This window comes from Zootermopsis nevadensis, unplaced genomic scaffold, assembly GCF_977971745.1.
Source record: "Zootermopsis nevadensis isolate Lab colony 2312 unplaced genomic scaffold, Znev_1.0 Znev_ptg000046l, whole genome shotgun sequence".
Lineage (NCBI taxonomy): Eukaryota > Metazoa > Arthropoda > Insecta > Blattodea > Termopsidae > Zootermopsis > Zootermopsis nevadensis.
The window spans coordinates 979,657-997,242 of NW_028259178.1; the positions used below are offsets into that span (position 1 = coordinate 979,657).

Sequence of the window (17,586 nt, forward strand, 5' to 3'; positions counted from 1 at the left end):
TTCTTGCCAAACGGAACAGCAGTGACTAATGATAATAGAATTTATTAAGAATCTGTGCAATAGTTTTCAGTGCATTATGGTATTTGTTGTTATTCAGTGTTCTTACACAATGTCATAACTAATTCCATTAGTTTGCAAATTGAAAATTGTGATTAATTTTGTGACTACTGTAAGAAAAAGAACATTGAATGATTGTAATGCTTATAATTTTTTTCCAAATAACCTAAATGGACCTCATTTGGTAATGTACGCTGTGATAGTATTTGCTTCTGGTATTACAAGGTTTGTTTGCACTTGAGATGCTCTAAATTCATAAATTATGTTAGGTTATAACAACAATTATTTCTCATCTGTGTATAATACCGTAAGAATGGCCAACCAGATCACTTACTGAGATTTGAATTTCTCACAGTGGCAAATCTGAAGATGGCCGTCTTCTGATTTAAGTGCCGTATCAAAGAACCGTAATGACATTAAAATTTAGAGTGAGGAAACAGAAAATCTTACTTTTATTTAAAGCCCAAGAAATGTGCACAGAAATTTTGAAAACACGAAAGACACACAGCACGAAAGCAGACTTGGGCATAAACGGAGGAGAACTTTAAAACGGATCTTAGGAAAAATATGTTTGAAGATGTGATCTGGATTGAAACGAATGTGAGTCGGGGGGCCAATGGCGAGTGCTCGTTATCAGAGTAACGAATGTATAGTTTCAAAACCCTAAATAACATTGATTTTGGCACAAATATTTGAGTTACAGCTGTGAAATATTAAACAGGATTTATTCAATAGCAACTCTGCTCACGCCACAGAGTCATTGAGGCAGTTAGCGGACAGCGAGGGATTTATCTCGAATGACTGATCGTCTCTTAAGTTATTTGGCAACAACGTTTCGACTGCAGAGGTTATAAGGAGTCAAAGAAGACAGGAATATGTTCAGAAATGGTGTCTATGGATTTGGAAGGAGATTTGAATCGAGTACCTTCAAATACAAGTCTGTGTTATTGCAAGTACACCAAATGCTTAGGAATGTAATTTATTACAATAAATGTTTCTGGAAATATATAGAATCTTTAAATATGATTATTTCAGTTTATCTGCACTCTAATTCCATTCAACAAAATCCATTACGTTGAAGCTCGTGTTTCGGTGTTTACAGCTGACACACGACAACGGCATGAATCAATAAACAACAAGAAATACTAACTTTCACTTACATGAAAATAAAAACAGTACACAGATCTTAAAATCATGGACTCTCAAAACACAATTTAATTACAGGTGTATAATGAATATAAAAATTAATATGATAATGTATTTATTCTGCGGTTTAAATTATTATAAATAGTAACAGAACATTTATATTACGTGAGATTCTATGCAGTAAATACAAAATAATTATGTATAATTTCTTCAAAATAGGAAAAAATAGTATTATAGACGTAACTAATTATCATAAACTTTCGACAGTAAGTGACAGAAAACGGTCCTTCTTCGCGAAGTATTCCTTAAGGCGAATATCAGCATACCTGAAACACAAAAGACAAAAATCAACAACAAAACAAGACTCCCGAAGCCTGCCACTTCATAATTTACGGGCACAACCTCGTGTAAATAATATACAAATATTTGTCTCTCAAAGAAACCGTGTTTAGCCGACGTAACGTCAATTCACGGAGATGAATGTATCACCGTTCAGTGCGGAAGAATACTGATCAGACTCTAATTTAGCAGGTCCTGGGCTCAATCTCTGGACAGGTCCGTGTGCAGATTTTTCTCGTCACATTAAAAAAGTCTCACTTCCGCTACAGATAAGAAAACTTTAGGGAATGAGAAGTATACCCGGCCCACAATTGAATATGTCATTACCCTCCGTCAGTTGCTGGCTATCAACCCTGAAACTGGAGTCTGCAATAAGGCGAGCATGGACCCAGAGTGGTCGTGACAGGGAGCATCAGAAACCAAGCCGCTCGCACACCGTGTCTAAACTGGAAACCAAATAAATTCATCTCGCTCACGAGACGGACTAGTGGCGGTTCTCGTGAACACGGTGATCAGTGTTTGGTCTCCACGAAAGCTGGGAAAATTTCTGAAGTAGCTGAAGATACTATTGAGTACTCAAGGATGACTCTGTTCTATGATTTTAGTTACAAGAAATCAAACGTGATTAAGATAAAAAATATTTATAGCCGTAAAATCAAAATATTTATTATTATTTAGTGTTCTGTCTGACGACAGGTCCATATGAACAGGATCCTTCCATCCTTTTCTCTTCTCGGACTGGGACCTGTTCATATACGTTCTTGGCAGATGATCCAGAAGTGGTTTGCCATTGCCTTCTTCTGTGTGTGAATGGAGTAACTGTTGGGATGCCACGGAGGAAAACTCCGTGTTGCCTAGACCACGGCCTTGCCCAACACAAGTTATAAATATAAATTGTAATATCCAACCGACAAGCGATATTGAACCCCACCATTCCCAGTTATGCAAGCTTATGAAGGTCAATCACATTACATTATTTTTTAACATTTGTAAATAGCAGATTAATGTTTTTATTTTATTTTTTTGGGTAATGGAGTATCTGTTCACGAACGGTCGTGGTCTTCTTAATTAAAGGCAGTAGGACGTCGTATGAGGCAAGAAAGTGAGAGCAAAATGGAGAGAAACGGCCCCTCGTGTGGCCACGAAGACAACATTTTCTCTTACCCTAGGAAGTCGAAGTCAATGGTGGAATGTTCAGCTTGTATGAGGGCCCATATTGCCCAGAGGAAATGCGACGCCAGAGAAAATTTATTTACTTGCACGTAAAGGCAACTAATACTATGCTCAGTTACAGCATCACTCGCATCTTCGCCGAGAGAAGTGTCCGTGGTGCTGCCGTGGAATGTCTCCAGATAAACTCGTAGCCACTGGCGCTGGAATTCTTGTGAAGGATACGCTGCGTAATCTACGTCTGTCACGCCTGTTTAAAGACAAATACTGGAATTAGTGCTTAAAAAATGGATACTGTATCACCGCAGCGTCTAAAACTCGCAGTAGGGGTCAGAGCGTTGGGTTCGTATTTTTGGGATCTCTCCCCAAACTTTCTTCAGTAAGGAAGTTCCAGTATTGCCAGACTGTACTCACATTAAAAGTTTTTATGGTTTTATTATGCGATGCAAAATTATTATGGTCACTGCTACACATCATCATTTGTTTTTTTAACCTCAGTCACGCTAATTTTGAGAACAGTGAAACTGGTTGGGCACCCTGTAGATTATAGAGCGTGTTTTTTCTGACTGGGTGCTCACTATTCTCTGTGACTGGTACAGAAAGATCATTGGCAACAGCATTACGTCACATCACGCATGTTCTGACAGCAACTGAAAATCCACCCACTGAACAACGTCTCGGCAAAATACATTTTTTTTAAAGCAGAATTTATTAAAGTAACAAGACATTCACTCAGTTGAAAAATGGAATGAGCGGATTCTGCGACCACTCTCTTCAACTTGCAACGAAGAAGACGGACGACATCTTACCAGCGAACTCCGCAAAGTGGTTGCCAATGTCAAAGGCCTGATAGTTGTAGTTGGAATATTCGTAATCAATGAAGGTGACGGTGTTCTTCTTGGTGTGGTAAATGATATTTGCCAGCAGCAGATCATTGTGGCAGAACACAATTGGACTGCCGACACTGCTCAGCTCCGCCTTGAGCTTCGCATACTCCGCCTCCAACTTGCTCTTAGGGGGAATCAGATCCACGAACCTGCGACAAGTCATTGCAAGTTAGCGACCAGTCAGGAAGTCTATTTAATACTTAGTTTTCTTTTATTTATTAATTAATTCATGAAATGACTTTATTATTCATCCACTTACTTCCATTTTATAGATAATCATGTTTATTTATCAGTTCAGGATTATCTTTCCTAACCCTCGTTTTGCTTATACATAAACTGAAATGGATTGTAAATGCACAGGAAGATAATAGCCACGTTCATTCAATCTGTAGTCGGGAAGAGTGGTTATTGCTTGTGATTTCTAATCTGCGTACATGCACTTACGAAGGTGAAAAGTCCCCCGACTCCTTCTGCCTGTTGCAAGAGGCGACAACCCCTTCCACTAATCCCATAAAGGATCCGTCGCTGGGTAGGGTTTCAGAGACTACGGAGTTCTCGATGGGTCAATAAGATGCCAGGCGTTCAGCCGGGTGACAGACTTCAGAAAAAAAGTGACAATGCCGTATCACAGTTTGACATCACGCAACGTCAACAGAAGCGTGAGGACGATCATTGACGATGAGGCGGAAGTCATGCGGTGGACACACTCACAGCCAACTAGAATGCATCTATTAATGGGAAGGGACTGAGGAAAATTACAACCTTCAGTCAGGTCGTGATTTTAACTGAATACGGATCAGAGATGACAATACTAAGGTGACCAAGATGTCTGGAAATGTTCCTAAATTCCTGGAATCTGCTACCAAAGAGTGACATGAAAGTCAGAACAAAGCTGTATTATGATTTGCCCATTGTCTACCGACTTATCCAAAATTTCCTTTAAAAATTTGTAAGAACACAACGTAACACTTGATAGTTTCCATTATTCCGGAATCATAGCCGTCAGTGGTTCATAACACCACCTACTGATATCTCTCAAAATGTGAAAATGAAATACTTCATACAGTGTATTTAAAATATCTTAAGGGTTTTTAAGAACCTGAAAATTAAAGTATGCAAAACAATAATTTTGCCTGTTGTTTTGTATGGGTGCAAAACATGGTCTCTCACTGTGAGGGAGGAACGCAGGTTGCAGGTGTTTGAGAATCGGGTGTTGAGGAGGATATTTGGACCTAGGAGGGAAGACGATGGGGCGTGGAGGAAACTGCATAATGACGAGCTTAAAAATCTGTACTCCTCCCCCAGTATTGTCAGGGTTATTAAGTCGAGAGGAATGAGATGGGCGGGGCATGTAGCGCGCATGGATGGGACAAGAGGTGTGCACCGGGTACTGGTTGGGAAGCCTGAGGGAAAGAGACTGCTGGGGAGACCTAGACGTAGATGGGAGGATAATGTCAGGCGGGATCTATGGGAGATAGGAGTTGAAGGAGACTGGATTTTGTTGGCCCAGGACAGGGTCCGGTGGAGGGCTTTGGTTAATTCTAGTTAGTTAGTCTACTTACCAGTGATTTGTCACTTGGCGTCATTAAGGTAGAAAATATTTTACACAATCGCCTTGTTTTCATTTCTATTTTGGACCGAAATGACCTCACAATAATCGACAGTTGTACAGGTCATATTTTCATAGCACTGAATGAAAGAATCATCACAAGTAGAGAGACTGGAGGGGAGGGATCATAATCCCAGCAGTACCGAGTGCCTACAGGGACTCTGAGAGAAATGGAGAAGTGTCAGCATCACAGTTTCGAGGCCCAGTCTTTAAACAGGGATCTCGTAGAAGCAGGTGCACTAACAACCTCATCATAGTATTTGGTGGGAACTGCCCTGATGATGGAGGTAGCAAAGACCTCTGAAACGTCGCCAAACTTCTACCGGACTACGCGGCATCAACAACCCAGAAGACAGCCATCTTCCAACCTACAATGGCTTAACATCTGCATCGAATTTGATGCATGTGAGCCAAAAATACCACAGTTAAGAGGCACACAATGTCCATCGCCCTCTGAAAGCTTCTGGTACCTGGCTTGTTTCTCGGGATCCTGGAACCTATGCGGCATGATGTCCAGGAACTGCTGGATCTTCAGCCAGACGCTGGGCTCCTTCGACACTGCATCCCCATTACTCACTTTGTGCATGAGAGCCATCATTCTGGCCACTAGCGGGAAGACGTCAGCATCCCGGCACGACGTGGTATTGAGGATCACTCCTGGGACGTATTCATACGCCAACCCATTGCAGAACGTGGCGTACAGACGGGGAGCGTAGCCAGCATTGTGCAGAAGCTGCAGACAAGCATGTCACAAAGATATCACCTCTGAGGAAATGGCATGTCCAAATGACAGAGGGTTTCTACCTCATAATTTCTGAATCAAATGACGAATTTTCATTAAATTTGGTATGGTATGGATATCATATAATTAGATGTTTACCCATACCTTCCATATCATGAATTAATATTAACATTATATATGTGAAATTACTGACATGGGATCAACACTAGCTTTGTCCTGAAATTTATTTTGGTAAAGGATCTCACAAAGTTCTGTTGAGATAATTTTTTATACAGTGTAAAATAACAGAATGGCATATACAGGAAGAGTCAGAAGTATGTTTACAAACTTCGTGTGCATGTTCCAGGATCAAAAATAAGAAAAATTGTTCCTATGAACATGGGGTGACAAATATTTCATTTTCGAAATAATAGCCAAAAATAATTATCAACGTATGCCTGAGATACCACAGATACCACACCCTGTATATTGCCTTTCAATTTTATGACAATAATTAATTTACCATTTTAAGTACGATTATGAACTCTAGTACGGAGATAACATTCTTCTATGTGTTAAGAATGTAACACGTGGTCAGAGAGTAAATTATTACAGAAAACATCTGACAGATTTCATATAAAATAAATTTATATTTATAAGCATTATGCATATAAATATAACACCAATTTGCACTTGCAATGATAAACTTTCATTTCACTACACAAACGGACGTATTTCAAAACACGTGTCACATTCTCCTTCCTGAATTTGCTGATGATCACACTTTGACACACGTGCAATTGAAATATTACATTTACGTGTAAGATAAATGACCCACAGCTCATCTACGTACGTTATTATTTGAATTAACATAACCTAAACGTTTCGTAAGCAAAATTCAGCGGCCATTTCTGACCAAAGTCTCTCCTGATTCTCTACCAGATGGCTCTAGCAGTCAAATCAGGATTGAGCAGAAATTGTGCTTGTCACTTCAAAGACAAAGAAAAACCTCACACATGGCGCGAGGCCCAGGCTCCTTGTAGAGAATCTATTAGTCTCTACCACTCAAATCCCGATTATTTAATATAAGCCAAATGTTCGTTACCATGCTTACAAGAGCCAAGCCACATTAATCCAGTTCGAGTTATCATATCCTAGATCTATTTTACCAAGCAAAGAGAGAGAAGGAGATTTAAGAAGAGTTGTAAGAGAGAGAACCTGGATATTACGAGTTTCTGCGTTCCGGTCTATGAGCAGGTCCGTCTTATGCCCGTACACTCTGACGAGAACGACATCTTCTGGGTATTCTTCGTGGAAACAACCCAGCAGCTTGTTGGTTATCCCATCTGTAAAGACCTGTCAAATTTACAACGTTCAATTACTCTGGTTAGGTTAATTACAGCCGAGAATGTCAGCCATTTTAATTCGTATTCGTGGTTGCCTACCTAATTCAGATGGTTACAAATTGAATTAAAATACTGAGTAAGTTCATAATTCTTTATAAAATGAATTACTAGTCTCCACACTGGACCACTACGTCTTATTTCAATAAATCACGGGAGTTTAGTAACATAAAAAAATTTAAGCGCTGTAAAACAAGCGATTACGCTAATAGACGAATTTAGAATTCATCATATGACCTTGAAAATCAAAATACAGCTTTTTTTTTCCTTTTTGAACCTGGTACTCATCGGATGTCACATACGTAACCACTATCAGCGTGTAACAATTTCTGTCTCATCGATGTTACAGCAGGTAAGGGTCTTTAAAAACACACATTTTTAACTTTAAAACGTGTTTACATGGGGGGAGGGGGGGTAATACGAACACGACGTTTCGGAAGCTGAATATGTTTCCTTCCTCAGGTAAAACGGGACGACGCAACCACAGCTCGCCGCACCGGACCATCCGATCAATAGCGAAGTGCATAGTTCTACTTTGAATAACAACATCTGATGCAGTGTCGCTTAAAATACTTTTGTTAAATACCCTATTCATTATTTATTTTCTAAATCAAGTTTAAAACATTTTGATTAAAAGAATTAATTTCCATGATGCCACTGATGATGAGCTCTTGAGGTCGAAACGCGTATGGCACTAGTGTCTTTTTTTATAGTGTTAATAGTTGTTTGTTTTGCATATTTTATATTTCTAATACACGGTATGCAAAGTTTTAAGATCATCAACCACGGGGCCACTGTGTAATTCGATTAAACCACACTTACGCAACGTACTCGCGGTCACCACTGCAGAAAACACGTCCTTACGAAGGCCGAACGATTCTACGTATCAATTTTTAGAGTCCAGTGTTAATAAAATGTCCCAGCAGCTTTAACAATCACTAACTCTTCTAATTTTGTATTCATGTGTTTCGTATAATTCTTAGTGTAAACAGCGATTACTTCCTTAAACAGCGTTAACCAGTTAATCTTTGTAATGGTGAAGGGTTGTTTTCTTCGCGGTACGGACTGAATTATTAAATATTATTTGAACGAGCCTCTGCTCCAAATGTTTAATTATCATAATGAAAATCTATTACTTCCTTAAACAGCGTTAACCACTTGATCTTTGTAATGGTGAGGCGTTGTGTTTTCTTCGCGGTACGGACTGGATTCTTAAATATTATTTGAACGAGTCTCTGCTCCAAATGGTTAATTAATTATCAGAATAAATTATATTATTTCCTTAAACAGCGTTAACCAGTCGATCTTTGTAATGGTGAGGCGTTGTGTTTTCTTCGCGGTACGGACTGGATTCTTAAATATTATTTGAACGAGTCTCTGCTCCAAATGTTTAATTATCATAATGAAAATCTATTACTTCCTTAAACAGCGTTAACCACTTGATCTTTGTAATGGTGAGGCGTTGTGTTTTCTTCGCGGTACGGACTGGATTCTTAAATATTATTTGAACGAGTCTCTGCTCCAAATGGTTAATTAATTATCAGAATAAATTATATTATTTCCTTAAACAGCGTTAACCAGTCGATCTTTGTAATGGTGAGGCGTTGTGTTTTCTTCGCGGTACGGACTGAATTATTAAATATTATTTGAACGAGCCTCTGCTCCAAATGTTTAATTATCATAATGAAAATCTATTACTTCCTTAAACAGCGTTAACCACTTGATCTTTGTAATGGTGAGGCGTTGTGTTTTCTTCGCGGTACGGACTGGATTCTTAAATATTATTTGAACGAGTCTCTGCTCCAAATGGTTAATTAATTATCAGAATAAATATATAATCAGAAACTAGTGGGACATTAGATCAAATTAATTCAAAATAATGGAACATTTGTAGCCACTGGGCACGGAAATCAGTTACAATATTGAAATATTACTGGTATTTATACACGAAGAAACATTTATTAATGATACGATACTCAGGGCAGATTGTAAATAGATCGGGCTTCATAAAAGGTAGCCGGAGTTTGATGGGTTCCGGGTAACATATTTGAAGACGAACTTCGTGCCAAATGGTCCTCGGGACGGGTGAAATTCTAAAATTTCAGCCTGTGCAGACGTCTGACACAAGTTAGGATCATCACTAACTCGCAGTAGTCGTCTTAAATTTGCTAACGAAACGTATAATAAGTCACGAAGACCTAATCCACACAATCCAACCCATATTAACTCCAACGCATTTTGGTGTGTGTGTGTGTTTCATCCACTCGTCGCATACCTCAATGTGCCTGAATCCCCAGACAACCACTGATATCAAATTTAGTACCCATCTCAGATCAATAACACACGGAGAAACACTACACCAGCCAGGCCTCTGTTCTGCCAATCAGAAATAATGCTCCTAGTTGTACTTCAATCTTATCCACCAATGAGATTACTCTCACATTTAAATTATTAATTTTCGTGATTTTCCTCGGCCAGTGCAGGCCGCTATGCCTTCCTTCCGCACTCTTTCGAAATAATTATTAATTAATCATCCCATCATCCGATGTTATGTAAGTCTGGAACACTTACAGCGTTGCCAAATAAATAAAAAATAAAACGAACGTTATCAGTAAAAACTTCTTGTGGTCGTTACGTCATCCACGCTCTGCTGACAGTGACACAAAACTTGAACGTGCTCACGGTCAAACCTCGGAAGACAGAAACTGAATCACTGTCAGGAACACGTCACGTTTTCATATAATTCGATTTTTATTTCATTTTTTCTTGTTACCTATACAGTTTTTTTGTAAATATTTTAGTCGACGCCCACATCTGTTCAAAAATACTTCAAAACAACATCAGAATGTTCCTTATCAGTTTTCAGGGCGTACAGTTAAGTAACAAAATTATGTGAACAGAAAACAACAGAAATTTATTTATCTCTGTTAAAACTTTTCCGTTTATTACAGGCAATTTCACGAGTACTTTCACTGTATAAGACGGACACACAGCAGAATTTCATCAATTGCCAAACAGTTTTTCCATGTAAAGAAAGGTTTATTTTTTGTTTTATACATTACTAATAAACAAGACTGTCATAAAAGCATTAGCATTAATAATAGGGCGCTCTAATTAAACACGCTGTGAATTACAATATAATTTCAGTAACTATTTCATTTCGTTTTTATGCATCGGCACTGTATAATCTGAGCTACTGGAAAAGCATCGTTAAATAAACTATAAATAATAATAATTCCAAATAACAAACCAGTTATTATAATCCGAAACAAAAATGGAACTTGTCTCTTAATTTATACAGTAATACCAACTGACAGGAATGTGATTAAGAAGGAAACGGAGAAGATCTTGAAATAGAAGGACCTTCTCATTGAAATATAGAGAATGTGGAACGTTCAAGCAAAAGTAATCCCGATAATTACAGGAGCAACTGGAAATGTCTCCAAGTCGCTCAGAAAATATTTGGCCAACATCCCGGGCGAACACGACATCAGGGAACTTCAGAAAACCGCCATTTTAGTATTTTCATACGTCATTCGAAAGACGCTGTCGTAAAATATGTAGTCATCCCTCACAATAAAACTATTTAATACATGTAACATTTATTAGAAGCAAAATGTATTTCGGAAATAGCTGCTGCACCTCAGGGACAAGGTTTGTCTCGGGTACATAGAAATAAATGCCCTATAAAGTGGTGAATAGATGGGATAATGATGATAATAATTTCCACAGCCGACAGACAACGGCTCAATTATTCCTCCGACCTCAAACGTTCGTAAGGAATGAGTAAGATAAGAGACTTAAAAATTCTCCTGACGAGGGCAACGAACTGCTCATACAGAGTTAAGAGGGGGGCAAACCACCTAGTCCCCTGTTTATGCAAAACGCCCAGATTAAAGACCTTTGAACCCGAGGGCAAATAACGTTTATCGGCCCATAGACAAACTCGGTATCAAGGAGGCCGTGTTCCCGGGGATCTCCAAATCGAGGTGGCCACGGCCGTCACAGTCCCTTCGTTCAGCTGGTATGGACTGGTGCAGAGCGCATGTCGGATTACGTAACACAAACCCTGGTCTGGATCTCAAGGTATAAAAGTCTTTATAGCTTGGCATTTTCCATTGTTTCTCATGATCCCTACCTCCTCTCTGTGTCAACGAGCAGACATGTTCAGACCTCACAGCTTCTTCTCCGACCATTTAACGTGTTACATTTGTTCCTAAAAGCCTTTGGTTTATTTTCTTCTGTGAAGAGAATCGACTGCTGTATTGTTCCCCAGCCGATGGTTCGATCGGTCCCAGGGGCTTGCATTCTGTGAGGTTTCACCCCCAGCGGGGCTCATTCCCGCAGGGCCTTTGCCCCCTTAGTCATACTCCCCCTTGCGGCTTAGCAACGAGGTCTCAGTGCCCAGGTCAGCCCTGGAGGTTTTCAAAATCCACGGCTTTGCTCTGACAGGACCTGAACTTCTATAACCTTCCGTTACTCCGGATTAGACCACGCCGGGCTTGCCAGCTCTGCGACAACTCAAATGGGTTTGAACACAAACACAGCGATATGTCACCTCCGGGTCTGGCATACCTTAAGGGTACCCACGGAGGTTACCTCCACCCAACTTCCTGCAACCCCTGGGAAGAATTTCCTTCGGATACCCCTTTGTCTCTGCCGTCACACGTCAGATAATCCAGGCGTCAGTGGACAGCGATTTCCCTGTCTTTCTGTCCAAGGCCAGAGGCCAGAGGCTGGCAATTCAGTCGTCACAGAACAACAAATCCGGCATGGACAGCTCGTCCAATGGCGCGCAAGGAAAGTACGTTACATGCACGCGATCTGAAAGGCATCCTGACGACACGCGTGGTCCTTAAAACAACATATTACGTTGAAGACGGCTGTCTCTTCTGAGTTGTTACGCCGTGTAATCTGGTAGAAATTTACCGACGTTTCAGAGGTCCATGCTGCCTCCATCTTCACGCAAAAATCTAAAGTCTTAAATTGAAAACTCTGTTCTTACATTCGGGAGGAAACTGACGCCGTAAATTTATTGCTATCAACATGAAATCGTTAATATTTTCACGTGATTTCAAATACGACAACAAAGATTTATAGTATCTAACATTTCTCTAGAACTAAGGTGAATGTTGGACAAATCACGAAAGCCCGGTGACCATGTTACCATCTTTTCCTCAGTAAGCCTGCATATCTGGCCTAAATATGCAGCAAATTATAATATTATTATTTTAAATTAAATTTAAGTTCTCCCTTGCACATATTATTAAATACCACGCCATGAAACTTGTGGGGCTCCACACTTTCTGAACTCAGGACTAGATGAATGTGTGGTTAGCTTCGAACCCCGTCCACTTTACCTCCGGGGAAAGATTCCCCGGTATCCATTGGATGCAACTGTATTTAAATTTAATTAACACAAACACATTCATGTATTTACGAAAACACTACTAAAGTTTTCTTGGCAAAGCTGAACCTTTAAATTATCGAACGAGGTAATATCGGATTTCACATTCAATATGTTTGATCGCAAATTATATTTTGGTTTTAACCTTTTGTTTTCTTAAAGAATAACACGGCCAAATAAAAATGAACGCCGGTTGCAAAACGCGCCTAAGAGAATTAGTTGGAGTGAAAATATCGTAACTGCCTTGAGACTTACACTCGTTAAAACACAATCACAACTGAAGGAGAAGATGGAAGAATTATCACCATACTCCCTATGACACACCACGGCTCATTCCAAGCTCCTAAAATTGAGGTTAGATTCAACTTCGCTGTTCCAACGAGTGCCATCTGGGACCGGAAGGGGTGGGGGGGTGACGCCTTATCAGAACGGCGCGGAATACATTTTGGTAAATAACACGCGATTTTAAACTCACACTACAGAACTTACCTTGAAATTAACTTTTTCCTTGGCCCACGTAGGTCGAATGATACTGAGAACCGTCACAGATCCATCAATCAGTTTATCTTCTGAGATAGTCAACGGAATGTGAACAGGGGATTGGTTCATACTGGTGGCTCTGCTCTGACTGAAGGCCTCGTGGTGCTGTTTGTTATATTACAGCTGCGATATGCCAACGTCCTGACCTTCGACTGGCAACCATTACATAATCCCCACTAGCGGTCGAGATCTACTCCGAACAATAGAACACCAACACGCGAACACGAAGTAGCGACTATCTTAAACTTCACTTCACAAACACATTCACTGTTCTCGAAACAATTGAACAACGTTGTCAGTTCACACGTTGTTTTCAATTGTCGTGCCCTTAATCATAAACAATTGCACGTCCACCACGGTAATTTCCCGGTACGTCTTGTAACTGCGTCGTGAACAGGGCAATGTAGCGTTGAAAGGGAAACTTTAGTGCGAGGAACTGTATCCGGTCAATGAACACCTGAAACTACAGAACAGAGTGTTTTCAAATTAGGCCACAAAGAGCAGCGACAATGTTGTTGTGGGGAAATAATGTTAGGTCCACCATTCGCACTCAATATTCACTGTCTGATCGTAAAGGATAAAATTGGCATCCTTAGTTTAATATAATATCTTAACATTCTAATATAATCCATTTCATTTACTCGACGTATTTAAATATGAATTTATTTATCATAATAGAGTATCACAAGCTTTAAAGTCGAAAGTCCCATCTCATGTACTAATTCCACGTAGACGACTTTCTATGTGTATGTACCCACCTGAAGACGACTGTAAGTGTCGAAACACGTACTGCAGTTTATAGATAACGTATTTATGTATCTAAGTGTTGTGGTAATGGCCTTCCGTTTAAAAAAAATAATAAAACTACGAATTGTGATAATGTCTCAGAATTTATATGGGACGACAGAGTAAAACCTGCAACTTTCCAAATGTAGCCATTCTCTGTGCCGAGATTCGAACCCTTGATATCCAGATTATGAAGCGGAAATTATGACATGTGGCGTTCTTCATTTATTGTCACGCGATGTTATGGATTATTCGGAATTAATATACAGCAATTCAACTGGAGTTAACTGGAATTAAGTTGTCAGTATCCAGTTCCGTATAGCGTCGTGTTCCATGAAATGAACGATTAATAATATATCGTTACTGACAGCAAACAAACGTAAAAATGATGCCACATATGGCCCAAGTATCATTTAATACAGGGTCCTAAAATTTCTGTGGCAACAGACTGCAACACTTTAAAATTCATGGCGGCCTGGAGAAATCTGCTAATACAAAATGGCAGCGCCATTGTGACACGTTTCTGAACCAGTCCCAGCCATCCGGAATCATCCTCACAACTAGTTTCTCTATTTAGCTTCGTATATTTTAGTCAGTTGGCCGCAGTGGCCACGCGGTCTGAGGCGTGGATGTTTGTCCGCGTCTTCCTGTGTTTGTATACGTAGAGGCCTTGCGTCGGGCTGATCACTCATCCAAGGAACCCTACCATTGTCCAAATAGATCAAAAATTAATAAATAAAAATAACCACGACACACTTTAGTCACAGTAGCAGCTTTCCGAACCGAGATTTGAACCAGAAACCTCACGAAAACAAATGAGTCGGTGATAATTCTAGACCGCGATGTTTGGCTTATAATAGTTAATTCAGTTAAGTTTATTTCTTGCAGAGCTTGTCGACAGAAAAAAGCCTATACAAGATAAACAATAATACACATAATAGACAACACAATAACACATTGAAACAATACGAAATAAATTACATAATTTCAAGTACAGAATCGCCAAGAGAGAAAACATTTTTATTTCAAAAGTCCAGAAGCCTTAGTGCACTGCCTTCACTGAAGGTGTGAAATCTTCAATTTGCCTTGCAGGCATGCAAATAATACCAAAAATTCATTTTGGACTGATAATTTTCCCCGTAAAACATCATCAATACGAAATTAGGCGTTAAGATGTCATCTGGAACAGTCATACAACTTTGAAACAATTAAAAATCAAATGTCCTTGAAATCTGAAACTAAAAAAAGGTTAATGCTGTTTAGCAAAGTTCTTTCGCATGTTTCAGAGTGACCGAAAAAATAACCTGGAAACAATATACAAAACTTTGGGGGGGGGGGGGGGAAACTGGGAACGACCCGTTCTTCAAGTACCTGAGCACTGCGGATCCCAATTTTTCCTTGGCTTGATCTATTAGACATTCGGTAGGTCTCCTTGGATGAGGGATCGGCCCGTCGCAAGGCCTCTACCTGTACACAGGACAGCACAACACAACAACCATGGCTTGAGTGGGATTCGAACCCAAGCGGCACAAGGCCCACGCCTCAGACCGCGCGGCCATTGCGAACCCCGTATATAAAACAGATATTTTATGTAATATAACTAATAAAACCTTTCATTTTGTATGTCTCACACTGGCATAATCAACATGATAGTGAAATAAAATTTACTATTTAACATAACACCAAAGTCAGTAACCAGTACGCAAAAATAAAACATCGTGAAAATAGTAATTGAAATGGAAAGCTATTAGTATTACGGTCCCTCGCCGTAGCCGCGCGGTCTGAGGCATCGTGCTTCGGACCGGCGATACGGAATGCGCGCTGGTTCTCATGAGCTTTCAGCATCGTGTGGAAATTGGGGAGCTACAATCCGGTCATGAAGGCTAGCAATGGCTGGGGGTTCGTCGTGCTGGCCACACGTCATCCTGTATCTGATTGGATGATCGTTCACCTCTGCTTAGGCATGTGAACGCGAGGCCAGCAGTCAGCTGGTCGGCTTTGGCTCTCTGGAGCTGTTACGCCACGGATTATTATTATTATTACTATTAGTAGTAGTATTACGTGTTGCAAAAATTATTTTATAAATATTAAATTCCATATAGTTTTCGCAACATCGCATCTGACCGAACAAACATAAATTTGTAGACATTTGGTCTTCAATTACCGTCTCTCTCAAAATTATTTTCAGGTCACAATCAAATATGTAAAACTTGGGAGTGGTAAATTTTGACACTAAGGTTATTAGGCAAAGATAACAGAAGGTTGGACCTACCCACGTACCATACCGGCACGTGGGGGTAGTGGCGGTGTTCGATATGATTCATAACAGTCGCTTTATCCGCTGTATACATTGGATGAACCTCATAGTTTGGCTGAACTCTGCGGCAAAGAGAAACACAACCGACCCTGTCGGGACTTGAACCCCAGTCGTCGAACAGTAACAGAAAATAATTCAATTCTTTATTATTAATGTGCTGTATCAACAGCCAGAAGGCCAATTACAGATACAGCACAGAGATGAGCACACGAACACAATAAAAACATAAAAGGTAAAACAAGCAGAATATACAATACATTAGTACACAAGAAAATTGCAACTATTTGAAAAATAATTAAAATCAATTAAATAAATATACTATTATAGAATGTGAAGAAGTGTGACAATTTTCGTCTCGAATATGTCCAAGTCCCTGCAGACAACATTAGCAACTGATGCGCATCTAGCAGGACTGTTTTTGATCAAAGGGCTAACACTGAACATAGAAATAATAATATCTAACAATAAAATTATATAATACATGTAACATACATTAAAAACAAAATGTATTCCGGAAATAGCTGCTGCACTATGTACCGTAAGGACAAGGTCTGTCTCGGGTACTTCGAAGTACATACCCTATATAGTAATAATAATAATTGCAACAACAGCAACAAAATCTTTTCAAGTAAACAAATAATCTACTTACGTGCTTCAAATATAATTACTCGTGCATCCATGATTTTGGTCAGATCTGTACTAGGTTAGCAGGCCAGCAAATATTCGAATTTGAAACACTTTATTGATCAGCAGTTTCACGATGAATGAAAGTCACCATTTTTATTCCCGGGTCGCCGTCTCACATGACACATAAATACTATTTCCAGAAATCAAAACATGTGATTATTAAGTAATGCTGCCATAACAACCAATACCGTACGCTACAACATACATTCCATGTACCACAACATATTCAGCAGTGTTACCAATGAAACAAATATTATTTCACTGCTTGTAGATCCAGTGCCAGTATGATACCTAGTGCGGCAATTGTAATTTTGAAATGGGTATCGAACAGGCAGTTTGTTCCAGCTGTGTCTTATGCGTGATCGATATATATATATATATACTCCTACTTGTATGAAAATATTCGAGACGTAACCTATTATGTTATATGTGTACAGACAATATTTGTTTACTAATTCATGTGGGTATATTTCAAAATACAAATTTCGCAAAAAAAACTGTTTTTTGAACATTATTA

At 39.5% G+C, this 17,586-nt stretch overlaps 2 protein-coding genes across 2 annotated transcripts in view; one reads left to right on the plus strand and one right to left on the minus strand.

Annotated features, from left to right (window-relative positions):
* LOC110840336 (uncharacterized) overlaps window positions 1-17,586 on the plus strand; it is a 139,662-nt gene that overhangs the window by 97,163 nt on the left and 24,913 nt on the right. The window lies entirely within an intron of this gene.
* Window positions 1,021-17,514, minus strand: eas (ethanolamine kinase 1). The gene is made up of 7 exons (XM_022085275.2): window positions 17,032-17,514; window positions 13,229-13,742; window positions 7,148-7,285; window positions 5,679-5,941; window positions 3,522-3,748; window positions 2,707-2,962; window positions 1,021-1,529 (listed from the first exon to the last, which is right to left on the minus strand). The coding sequence occupies exons 2-7, from the start codon at window positions 13,346-13,348 to the stop codon at window positions 1,454-1,456; spliced, it is 1,080 nt and encodes a 359-aa protein (XP_021940967.1). The 5' UTR covers window positions 13,349-13,742; window positions 17,032-17,514; the 3' UTR covers window positions 1,021-1,453.

Bases quoted from the DNA above. Each gene is read 5' to 3' on its own strand.
- eas (XM_022085275.2), bottom strand. From the start codon at position 13,348: ATGAACCAATCCCCTGTTCACATTCCGTTGACTATCTCAGAAGATAAA. The intron at 7,286-13,228 runs GTAAGTTCTGTA...TAAATTTGACAG, and splicing joins AGGAAAAAGTTAATTTCAAG to GTCTTTACAGATGGGATAAC. The intron at 3,749-5,678 runs GTACCAGAAGCT...GACTTGTCGCAG, and splicing joins GATCCCGAGAAACAAGCCAG to GTTCGTGGATCTGATTCCCC.